This window comes from Lissotriton vulgaris, chromosome 2_1 (genome assembly GCF_964263255.1).
Source record: "Lissotriton vulgaris chromosome 2_1, aLisVul1.2, whole genome shotgun sequence".
NCBI classification, from domain to species: Eukaryota; Metazoa; Chordata; class Amphibia; order Caudata; family Salamandridae; genus Lissotriton; species Lissotriton vulgaris.
Window position 1 is genome coordinate 95,108,008 of NC_141687.1, and position 13,134 is coordinate 95,121,141.

Sequence of the window (13,134 nt, forward strand, 5' to 3'; positions counted from 1 at the left end):
ATGTCTTTGGCACGGAGTGCCTTTTTGACTTCGAGGAAACTGCGCCTACGAGCCTGTACCTTTACCGTAAAGTTGGGAAAAAATGTGATCTGGGCATTCTCCAGGCGTAGGGGTGGTCCCACCCGAGCTGTTTGAAGGATGACATCTCTGTCTCGGAAGTTAAACACTCGGGCTATTATGGATCGGGTGGGGCGCCCACCTTCGCCTACCCCCTAGGGACTCTGTGTGCTCGCTCGATAGAGAAGTAGTTGGACAGCTGTTTTGGCTGGAGGTGTTTTTGGATTAGGTTTTCAACAAACAGGTCAGTTGTCCGCCCTTCCATTCGTTCCGGGACACCTAAGATACGGAGGTTGTTGCGCCTAGCACGTCCTTCATAGTCGTCCAGAAGCTCCCCCATTTGCGCTTGTTGTTTTTGTAGTTGGGTCACCTGTTGCTGGAGGGTAGAGGTATCATCTATGAGCGCCATGGTTTTTACCTCTATGTCTCGCACTTTGGGTAACCTCTATATTAACCGAGTTGATTCGGGTCTCCAGCGACGAGCGAACTCCGGCTATTGCTCCCATCACGTCCTCCAGTGTGGGGGTACGTGTTGCTGGGGGGGTCACAGATTTAGGCGCAGTCTCAGGGTTCACTTCCTTAAGATCTCCTTTAGAGCCCCACAAGAGTTTGTTAATCTGTCTCTGAGTGGTCGGTCAGTTGCCTTTACTGGAGGCCATATCGGGGCATCAATACGCCCAGCGCAGTCCGATGGTGTGGATCCAGAAACCGTCGGCTGAAGTGGACCTTCACCCCCTTGATGTAGGAAGGCCGTCACTCTCCTCAACCGGCCAAAAACACCGGGGTGGTTATGGCCTGGGTGGGGGCAGAGGAATGGGAGCAAAGCAATGTGTGCGACCCAGGGATCGCAGAGGTGCACCCAACCAGCAGTAGATCACTAGTCCCACACAAGAGCGCCCTACGCACTTAAGGGCCCGGGCCGGCGGTGTATATGAGTAAGGGGGCGGGGGGCCCGGTCCAAGAGTCTGGCTGCAGTATGGGTCTACGGTAACACAGGTAAGTCCGTTGTCTCTAATGCGCCTTAGGAGGAGGTGGGAAGGCGGCCTGCCCCCATGACATAGGGATGATTATAAAGCAGCAATCATTCAAGGCTAACCTTTGTAATGGAAGTGGTCTTCTCGGGACAAGCGAAGTTATGTTTTCCACGGAGGGTATATTCCAGTCATCGCGGTTTGGGCGGGGGGGCAGGCGCTCCAAGATAAGTCTTGTGGGCCCAGTGTGCCCGGTCGCAAGGACCTCCTCTGACGAGTCCGAGGTAGGCCGCAGAGCACCGCAGTTCGTGGCAGGCAAATCGGCCAGATGGGGCACCTCACTATGCCGCGGGGGTCCTCTCACATCTGACAGGGATCAGCGATGGGCCCGGGCTGTCTGGACAACAGTCGGTGGCCAGCGGGAACAGCCGGCAGAGGTGCGAGCAGCATGGAGCGGTCCCCGGTGGTAGGCCCAGAGCCTGGGACTCGCGTAGATGGCACCCCGGGCGCTGGGGGTGTCCCGTTGTCCGCAGTCGTAATTCGCTCTCAAGCACACCAGCGGGGCGGAGGCGCCGCGCAACGGCAGGCAGTTGGGTCCGGTAGCTGCGACACCGTCAGATCTCGGCAGTGGCGGCTCTCTATTGTCAGGGTATGCTCCGGAGTCAGGGCCATCAGCAGTCGGCGGCCCCGGTCGCCATTTTGAGCCAGTGAAGCAGCCGAGCCCCGGAGGTTCGCAGCATCTGCAAGGGCTCGGAGGCGGCCAGGAAGCAGGAGGCAGCGCCCAGGCAAGTCCGCGGTGGGAACCCCTTTATGTATGGGGTTTTTCTGGCATTAGCTAGTAGGTACAATCTGAATTATGGGCGAGGGCCGAGGAGTCGGTTCAGAACGCGGCCATTCCTCTCGGGCTGCTAACCACGCCCCCACATCATCTACTTTTAAGACATTGAAAATTCTGAGAAAGTATTTTCCTTTCAGACCTCCAGAACTACAAAAAAAACAGTGGTCTCTGCACTAGTTTTGTCCAGGTTGGACTACTGTAATGTTCTTCTGGTCGATATAAAAACTGTACTCCTTGTTAAACTGCAGGTTCTCCAAAATAACGCGGCTCACCTGCTTTTTGGCATTCCTAAACACTCTTCAGCTAAACAGGCCCTTAATGCTCTACACTGGCTACCCGTGGAAAAACAGATCAATTACAGGGCCCTAGGCATTGCCTTTAAGGCCCAGCATAAACATGTCCCTGATTATTTGATTTATCTTTTCCACTGGTACACCCTGTCCAGAAATCTTCGGTTCTCTTCACACAAGTTTGTGGGGGTGTCCAAATCTCGACTTTTGAACTGGGGTGGTAAAAGCTTTGTAAACATCACGGCCAGACTGTGAAATCGTCTGCCTATTAAGCTTAAAAACTCGCCCGACCTGCTTTCTTTTAGGGAAGGTTTAAAGGCTTGGTTATTTACCTTATAGTTTTTTCATATTCAGAACTCGAGCCTTCAACGGAATCTCAGCAATGTCAACTGGTTGGAGGACAAGCACCTAGACGCCTGAGGGTATTAGTTGTGCTATACAAATGACTACATAAAATAAAAATAAATAAATATCAGTGAAAACTATGAGATTACACTTGTGACTCTCCAAACAAAGTACATCTTTGCAACTGGCCGTCATACAGCTGGTAGACATTTAAACTTTTCTGATAAATTGGCTAGATTGTTAAGCGAATGACGAGACGACCAACTTGTATTAAATAAATAGGGCCTTATTTATGAACGCCTTGCAAAACTTTGACGCTGGGGTTTGGTTACTTTTCCGTGACACAGCAGCGGTGTAAACAATGCGCCACGTTGTGCCATATTTACAAGGTGACACATCTAGGCAGCTGTGTCACCTTGTAAAGCCCTGCGCCACATTATACCTGCTTCAGGTATAATGTATGCATGGTGGGAGTTCCCACGTAAAAAAGGATTGTTGATATGTGGCAATGAAATATATTAGATTTCACTGCAACACTTCTAGGACGCCAATGCTCCAATGCGTAAAAACCTTACACCTGCCTCATGGAATGCATTATTGTGATGCAGTGTCATAGGTACAGGCCTACCCCATGCAGTGCTGAAGTTGCGTCATGCTTGTGACACAACTCCAGCAATGTGACATTTGCGCCGACAGATACATCAGGATTCCTGACGTATCTATCGTTCCATGCGGCATGGAGTGCCATACATTAAATACTACTCAAAAAATGGGGCAACCCAATATAACCTTGAAGGCTTGGGTGAAACTCTAGGTTTTCAGGTAACAGTGCCAACAAGGGATTTATTTTACATACAGTTCAATTAAATATTTAACACACCAATTATGAGAGCCAAAAGTAGTGGCCTAAAATAAATAAATTGTTGAAACTATTTATGAATATGACAAAGGAATGGATCAGGAAGAACGGACAAAGAAAGCAAAACAAAAGAAAACAAGACAACAGGGTGTATTATTTTTCTATACAAATTTATGTGAATAAATAGCATAGCATGAGGGTACAAAACACAGTTCACTTAAACAAAAATAACTGAGAATAATAGCCTTTACAATGCGCTAATCTCATAATCTTTTTTGTAAAAACCTATTTCATATAGGCAAAATGCATCATCACATCCATTTCTGGAAGTGAGGGTATATTTGATGTTAACAAAATAGTGCAAAATGCCCAGTCTGCTCTGTCGCGGAATTCTGAGAATCTAGACGAATTTCTGTGTAATTCCGCAGAATCAAAGTTAGCGAATTCCACACAGCCCTAATGATATATTTGGCTGATTCAAAGGACTGATATTGTCTCATATTGGCCATGCCTTTTGCTAAAGAGATTTAGCAACACAGAGGGGGGAGCGACCTTCCTTGCTAGGTAGGTCGCTCCCCCCCCCCGCTGCAGCTCCGCCAGCGCTTGAGTGCCCCTGTGCCCTGTTCTGCTGTGCCCAGTTTTGCCTCTGTTCCTGTTTGCCCATTCTTTTCCTCAACTCTACATTTCCTCATTCTTGTCTCTTTGTGTGCCCATTCAGCTAGCTCCTTGGGTTCCCATTTTTCCTTCTGTTCCTCGCTCCCCAGTGCCCATCCCGGTCGCAGTTCTCGCTGTTGCTGCCCCTGTGGCCCCACCCCGCGCCCATTCGCTCACACCTGCTAACTACCTCTCAGCTGCTCCTCCCTCCCACCTCCCATTAAAATTGCAGCCTAAGGCAAGCCAGTCTGCGCCCGTCCGTGCCTGGACCGCGCCCAGCTCCAGAAGCCCTCGCCCCCGCACCAGCTGTGAAGACCGCCTCCGATAAGATGCCAGCACACTCATCGCTCTCAACCAAGGACGAACCCCCACCTGCTGCAGGGCCACCCTGAAGCGCACCCATGGTCCCTTCACCTGCCAGAAATGCAGCTTCTCCTGCATCGAAGACGCAGAGAAACCCGCCACGACAAAACACAACCAGCTCTGAGGCATCCTGATTAACACCCGTTCCGCACGCAAACATGCCGTCGAGCTCTGGGACCTATTCAACACCGCATCACCAGATGTCGCCTTCCTGACCGAGACCTGGATGAACGAAGCTTCCTCCCCAGACATCGCCATAGCCATCCCAGAAGGGACCGCACCAACCGAGTCGGAGGAGGAAATAGCCATCGTCCACAAGAGGACCATTAGGGTCTCAACAAACACCGACAACACTCTCAGCACTGCCAAACACATGCACTTCCAGATCCACACGGACCCCAAGACCACCCTAAGAGGCACCCTTGTCTACAGACCACCTGGACCCCGACCACAATTCTGCGAAACCATCGCTGACTTCATCAGCACGCACGCACTGACATCCACCAACTACATCCTCCCCGGAGACCTGAACTACCATCTGGAGAACAACAACAACAGCAACTCCTCAACCCTGATAGACAGCCTCGCCTACCTCTGACTGGAACAGCTCGTCAAGACGCCGACCCACATCGCCGGACACACGCTCGACCCCATCTTCTCCTCAAGCCCACACGTCTCCTTCAGCCACGTCTCCGAATCCACCTGGACCGACCACCACTGCATCCACTTCAACTTCCGGAAACCAGTCGCACATCACCGCACCCTACAGATCCCCCGTCGATGCTGGGGCAAAATCATCGAAGTAGAACTAAAGACAAACCTCGCACTCAACTAACTGACCAACCCCTCCAACCCCGGCGATGGCACGCGCACCCTCAGACGATGGATGGACGACTGCGTCAATACCTTGGCCCCGCTGAAAAAACAAACCCTCAAAGACACCAGCAAGAGAGCCAACTGGTTCACCACGGAACTCCTAGCGTCTAAGCGCACCTGCCGGACGTTGGAGAACATATGGCACAGTGAGAAGTCGCTAGGCAGCCGCGCAGCTCACGAAGATGCCATCTGCAACCACCACCACCTCATCAGGACTGCCAAGAGGACCTCCTTCAAAGACCACCTCAACAACAATGCACACAACAGCAAGGAGCTCTTCAACGTCGTGAAGGAACTCTCCAACCCCAGCTCCAACGCCAATGACAACCTGCCATTGCAAGCCCTGTGCGACTCCCTCACCACCTTCTTCCACCGCAAGATCGCTGATATCCACGACAGCTTCAACACCCGGACGACCCCTATATGCCCCAACACGCAGGAACCACCAAACCCCACCAACTACCACCCCCTGACAACCTGGGCTAACGTGAGCATCGAAGACACAATCAAGACCACGGGCACAATCCACTCCGGCTCACCGTCTGACCCTTTTCCACACCACATCTTCAACACAGCCAGCAGCTCCATCGCACCCCACCTACGCAACACCATCAACCTCTCCTTCGAGACAGCGACCTTCCCTGAGAACTGGAAACATGCTGAGATCAACGCCCTACTGAAGAAACCCAAGGCGGACCTGAGCGAACTAAAAAACTTCTGGCCCATCTCCCTGCTTCCGTTCCTAGCTAAGGTCATTGAGAAGATAGTCAACATCCAGCTCACCTGCTACCTCGAAGACAACAGCATCCTGGATCCCTCCCAGTCAGGTTTCAGCAACAACCACAGCACTGAGACCGCCCTCATCGCCGACACAGACGACCTCAGCATCCTGTTGGACAACGGCGAGACGGCGGCCCTCATCCTTCTGGACCTCTCCGCCGCCTTCGACACCGTCTGCCACAGCACACTACGCACACAACTCCACGACGCAGGGATCCGAGACAAGGCCCTCGACTGGACCTCCTCCTTTCTCTCCGGCAGAACCCAGAGAGTCCGCCTCCCCGCGTTCTGATCCGAAGCCTCTGAGATCATCTGCGGCATCCCACAGGGATCCTCCCTCAGCCCGACGCTGTTCAACGTCTGCATGGCGCCTCTCGCTCGCATCGCTCAACAGCACGACCTCAACATAATCTCCTATGCCGACAACACACAACTGATCCTCTCCATCACCAAGGACCCCCTCACCGCCAAATCCAACCTCCACCAGGGAATGAAGGCCGTTGCTGAATGGATGGAGCATAGCTGCCTCAAACTGAACACAGACCATACGGAGTTCCTCATCCTCTGGCCCAACCCCTCAGCATGAGTCGACTCCTGTGGCCTGCAACACTGGGGACAGCCCCCGCACCCACCACCCATGCATGCAATCTGGGAGTCATCCTCGACTCGAAACTTACCATGACCAAACAAGTCAACGCTGTCTCCTCCACTTGTTTTAACACCCTCTATATGCTCCGCAAGATCTACAGTTGGATCCCAATGGACACAAGTAAAACAGTCACCCAGGCCCTAATCAGCAGCAGACTCGACTACGGAAACCCCCTCTACGCCAGAGCCCCGACCAAGCTCATCAACAGACTGCTAAGAATCCAGAATGCCTCTCCACGCCTGATCCTCGACGTCCCGCTCCTTGACCAAATCACACCTCATCTAAGAAACCTGCACTGGCTCCTTGTTGACAAAAGGATCTCCTTAAAGCTCCTAAACCACGTACACAAGGCACTCCACAAGACTGGCCCAGCCTATCTCAACAGCCAACTCTCCTTCTACGTACCCAACAGGAAACTCCGCTCCGCAGACCTCTCCCTGGCTACCATTCCACTCATCCGCAAAACCACAGGCGGAGGCAAATCCTTCAACCACCGCGCCACCAAGACCTAGAACACCCTCCTACGACAAACCAAAGACCTTCTAACCTTCAGGAGACAACTCAAGACCTGGCCGTTCGACCAGTAGCAACATCACTCCCTTCATCACCTCCCTTTAGCGCCTTGAAACCCTTGCCGGTATATAGTGCGCTTTACTAATTTTTTGATTGATTGATTGCTTGTGCAATACCCGCACAATAGTATTTCTCTGCAGGAGCATCCATCTTTGTACCGCCTATTACCTAATGAGCCATGGGTAGCCTTCCTTGACAATTAGCAACACCTTCCCACGTGTCATGTGATATATAACCTTTGTGCCATTAAGTGGTTTTCGATCATCAGTAAATTCGCCTAAGCAGTCACTATTAACCAATTGGTCAATTAATCTCTATTAATTTTGGAATGTTTCACAGAAAAAAGTATTGAATGTAGCAAGTTTTGCTTTTGTAAACAGTAATACAGTAAACAGTAATGGCGACCGTGCATACGCGCAGCGTAGACGCGCAGCGGGCGCGCCGATTGTGCGCCGAAGGCGCGCCAAAGGTAAGCCCGTCTGCGCCCGTCCGCGCCTGGACCGTGCCCAGCGCCCGAACCCCTGGTCCCCGCAGAGGCCAGCCCACCCGCCTGACATACACCGCCGCCACCCTCAACGCGCTCAACACCGGCCGAGTCCTGGGATGCCACCGAGCCACCCCGAGACGCACCCACGGACCCTTCAGCTGCCACGCCTGCAAGTTCACCTGCATCCGGACCTGCATCGCACCAGCACCCGCCAAGCAGAACACCTGCAGCAACCACCTCAAGTGCATCCTGCTCAACACCCGCTCCGTCCACAGACACGCCATCGAACTCTGGAACCTCCTCGACACCACAGCTCCTGACGTTGCCTTCCTCACGGAAACCTGGATGAACGACTCCTCAGCACCCGACATCACCATCGCCATCCCAGAAGGTTACAAGATCACCCGAAGAGACCGCGTCAAACAGACGGGAGGAGGCATCGCCATCATCCACAGGGACACCATCCACATCACGACCAACACCGACGACACCCTGACAACCACCGAACACCTACACTTCCAGATCTGCACCGACCCGAAGACCACACTCAGAGGCACCCTGATCTACCGACCCCCGGGACCACGCACACAATTCAGCGAGGACATCACCGACTTCGTCAGCCCGCATGCCCTCCCCTATGCTGACTACATCCTCCTGGGGGACCTCAACTTCCACCTGGAGAACAACAACGACCGCAACACCATCACCCTGCTCGACAACCTCGCCAACCTCGGACTCAAGCAGCTGGTGTCCACCCCCACCCACCTCGCCGGACACACACTCGACGTCGTCTTCTCATCCAGCAAAGACATCGCCTTCAGCCACGCCACTGGACTCCACTGGACGGACCACAGCTGCGTCCACTTCACCTTCAGAAAAACGACGATCCACCACCACCAGCAACAGGTTGCTCGAAGAAGCTGGAACAAGATCACAGCCGACCAGCTCGCCGCCTCCCTGAGCCAGCACCCTCCCGCCAGCTCAGCGAACCCCAGCCAGGCCGCCGACAACCTCACGAAGTGGATCAGCAACTGCGCGGACGAACTCGCCCCACTGAGGACCCCGCCCAGCAGACCCCGCAGCAAGAAGGCCCCTTGGTTCACCGACGAACTCAAGAGCTCCAAGAAGAACTGCCGAGCCCTCGAGAAAGCCTGGAGAAGGGAACCAACACCAGACAACATGACCACCCTCAAGCCTGCCACCCGGAAGCACCACCACCTGATCCGCGCCACCAAGAAAACTGCATTCAAGGACCGGCTGGACAACAACGCACACAACTGCAAGGAACTCTTCAACATCGTGAAAGAGCTCTCCAACCCCAAAGCCGGAAACAACGACATCACCCCATCGCAAGACCTCTGCAATTCCCTCGCCTCCTTCTTCCACAACAAGATTGCAGACATACACAACAGCTTCAGCACTCAACCGACGCACGCCACGACCGAACCACCGCCCCCCACCACCACCCTCCGCGCCTGGACTCCGATCAGCACCGAAGACACCGTCCGCATGATGAACTCCATCCACTCCGGATCTCCGACCGACCCCTGCCCTCACCACGTCTTCAACAAGGCCGACGCTGTCATCGCACCCCACCTGCGGGACATCATCAACACCTCCTTCGACACCGCCACCTTCCCGGAGAGCTGGAAGCATGCCGAACTCAGCGCCCTACTAAAGAAACCTACAGCGGACCCCACCGAATTCAAGAATTACCGCCCCATCTCGCTCCTCCCGTTTCCAGCCAAAGTCATCGAGAAGACCGTCAACAAACAGCTGGCCGCCTTCCTCGAGACGAATGGATCCCTCGACCCCTCACAGTCTGGCTTCCGAGCCAACCACAGCACCGAGACCGCCCTCATCGCTGCCACCGATGACATCCGAGCCCTGATGGACAGCGGAGAAACAGCGGCCATCATCCTCCTAGACCTCTCCGCGGCATTCGACACTGTCTGCCACCGCACCCTAGTGCAGTGCCTCAGCAACGTCGGAATCCAGGAGAAGGCACTGGAATGGATCATCTCCTTTCTCGACGGAAGAACACAGAGAGTCCGTCTACCACCGTACAAGTCAGAGGCCACCGAAGTCATCTGCGGCGTCCCCCAAGGATCCTCGCTGAGCCCCACCCTCTTCAACGTCTACATGAGCCCCCTCGCGGCCATCGCACGCCAACACAACCTCAACATCATCTCCTACGCTGACGACACCCAGCTGATCCTCTCCCTGACCAACGACCCCGCCGCCTCCAGAGCCAACCTTCACGAAGGGATGAAAGACGTAGCCGAGTGGATGACGACCAGCCGCCTAAAACTGAACTCAGACAAGACGGAAGTCCTCATCCTGGGCCCCTCGCCCTCCGCCTGGGACGACTCCTGGTGGCCACCCGCCCTGGGCCCCGCACCCAAACCGACAGACCACGCACGCAACCTGGGCTTCATCCTGGACTCCTCCCTCACCATGACCAGACAAGTCAACGCCGTCTCCTCGTCATGCTTCAACATCCTGCGCATGCTACGGAAGATCTTCCGGTGGATCCCCACCGAGACCAGGAAGACGGTCACCCAGGCCCTCATCACCAGCCGTCTGGACTACGGCAACGCCCTCTATGCCGGAACCACCGCCAAGCTCCAGAAGAGACTCCAGCGGATCCAGAACGCCTCAGCCAGACTCATCCTCGACATCCCACGACACAGCCACATCTCCGGACATCTGAGAGACCTGCACTGGCTCCCCGTCAACAAAAGAATCACCTTCCCTCTCCTCACCCACGCACACAAAGCCCTACACGATCAAGGCCCGAGCTACCTCAACAACCGTGTCAACTTCTACGTTCCCAGACGCCATCTCCGATCAGCCAGTCACGCCCTCGCCGCCGTCCCCCGTATCCGAAGAACGACAACAGGAGGAAGGTCCTTCTCCTACCTGGCCGCCAAGACCTGGAACTCCCTCCCGACCGACCTGCGCCTGACCCAAGACCACCTCTCCTTCAGGAAGAAGCTCAAGACCTGGCTGTTCGAGCAGTAGCAACACCCCCCCCCCCTCAAGCGCCTTGAGACCCTCCGGGTAAGTAGTGCGCTCTATAAATGTCTTTGATTGATTAATAATAAACTTCACATCATGAATGTGTTGAATTAATATCCATTTTCTGATAATTACTGTATATAGGGCCATATGTATCAAAAAGTCATTTTGCGATTCTCAAATAGCGATTTTTTGCTATTTGAGAATCGTAAAATGCTATGTATGTAGGATTTCCAATAAATTTTGCAAATCCTACATATTCCTTAATTGCCAATCGCAAATTGCGTTCACAATTAAGGAATACCTCCCCATTCATTCCTTTGGGTCTAAAGGCCCATAGGAATGAATGGGAAGACATTCTCAATTTGTGATTCGCAATTAGCGAATCACAAATTGAGAATGCAATTTCAAGGGTGCAGGGGTGTCAAAAGGACACCCTGTTGCACCCCTGAAAGAAGCATGGGTTCACATGTGGCGCACATACATGCCCGAAGGGCATGAATGTGCTTTACATTGCACTTTGAAACATGCAAAAAAATGTATTTTCCAAAGAAATCGCAAATTAGCACCAACTTGTAGTTGGTGGTAATTTGCGATTCCTTAAGGCCAAATTGCATTTTTTTGGTGCTTCTTACATTGCATTCAAGGAATCTCAAATTTGTGATTCCTTAAATGCAATCGCAAAATAAGGAATCGCAAGTTTTGCGATTCCTTATTTTGCACGCAGATTTGCCATAATACATACCATATAGCAAAATTGCATTCGCAAACGCCGAAATTCTGCGAATTTTGGCGTTTGCAAATGCAATTTTGCTTGATACATATGGCCCATAATGACTTTGTTTAATGCTATTTATCTAGTTACACACAATTATTTTGATATTCATCACTTTTTTGGTTATTTTAAGCGCTGCTGTTTTTTCTCCATTTGACTTGCGCAGAGATGTCCACGGTTGGCCGCTAACGTCCCATACAATATTCACATTTTCATGGGATCCACATTAGAGGATTTTACAAGGCAATGTGTCAAACAGAAAATGTTTGTTATTAACATTCTTCTGGCACTCCTAGACTAAAATTGGCCACCACTGTATTAGACAGTGGCCCTAGAGTTGCCTATTTCAGAAGTATTATTGTAACACTATGAAAAGCAAATGTTTGCACTTGCTGCTTAGACAGTAAATTGGAGTACATATTGAAGTTCTAAACCTATTCCTTCCTTTGTGTTTGTTTCTTCCCCACAGCGAGCCATCCGAGTCCGCAGCCACTCTATGGAGACCATGGTGGGGAGTCAGAAGAAGCTCCAAAACAGTGGGATCCCCGGCAGCTTGAGTGCGGGAATTGTGCATCCGAGTGTGGAGACCACAAAGACAACCTTCACTGTAAGTATGATCACAGCACTTCTACATAGAACCTACTGATCTGTTCTCAAATTAATGATTTAGATCCTTCCTCAATAATAAAAGAGATAGTCTTGGCTCTAATAATATGGAGAGATTTTTGATAAGCAAATGCCTCTAAAACTCTGTGTGATGCTTTATCAACAACCAGTCACATGTAAAGCTCCAGCTGGAAATTTAACCCATCCTACCTCAGCCATGTTTGCTTTTCACTTGCCTGCTGAAGAGTCTCCCTGGATCCCTGTATCCCTCTTGGCAATGTCCTTCCCTCCTTGAGATAGGGAAATAGAGTGTCTTTCTGTGAACATTTTTATTTTCGCCTATAAAGGGCAAGGTGAGGAGGACAAAAGGGATCACTTCTTGAAAAAAAGTTTGTATAGGTTAATTTAAAGAATGTGTAGGATTTGTATAGGATTGTGGAGTACTTTACAGTGGGGAGGGTTAGGCTTCACTATGTAATACTCCCGTAATACCCCAATGACAGGTCCCTTGGATTCACAATAGTAAATCCCTAGCTCAGTCCTGGTAGAGTGGCAAATGTGTTTAGCATTTCAGAGTACCATCATAAACAATAAGTAATAGACATGACTCAAAAGAAATCAGACGCCAATTTATACAAATAGAGCAGAATTCTGTCTAAATTTAGACACCAAATCGAACACAATCAAATGAGTATTATTGGAGTTATTGATATTAGAATGAAAAATAAATCAGTGCAAAACGTTAACATTGTGGTAAATGGAGAATACAACTGGGAGTTAACAGTTGAATTTAACCTGGCTCGTAAGGCACAGGCGCACAGTTGTTCTGGCTGCCCTTGGTGTTGAATTGGTTGCCATAGGGATGCTACTTTTACTGCTGAGACTGTGCAGGTGAGGGAAGAGATGCAAAAACTTGACAACTCAACTGAGGTGACCAGGTGAAGGTGCTTTGGAGTTCCTCAAGGCACAGCATCGAACAAAGGTAGTGGT

The 13,134-nt window shown here is 51.7% G+C and overlaps 1 protein-coding gene across 4 annotated transcripts in view; it reads left to right on the top strand.

Moving 5' to 3' along the window:
• The window catches only part of RAP1GAP2 (RAP1 GTPase activating protein 2), a 1,533,685-nt gene that overhangs the window by 1,479,448 nt on the left and 41,103 nt on the right, over positions 1–13,134 (top strand). For all 4 annotated transcript variants that reach the window (XM_086954529.1, XM_086954528.1, XM_086954531.1 and 1 more), the window contains one exon: positions 12,008–12,145. In XM_086954529.1, coding sequence (XP_086810655.1) covers positions 12,008–12,145 — 138 coding nt within the window. The remainder of the gene's footprint in view (positions 1–12,007; positions 12,146–13,134) is intronic.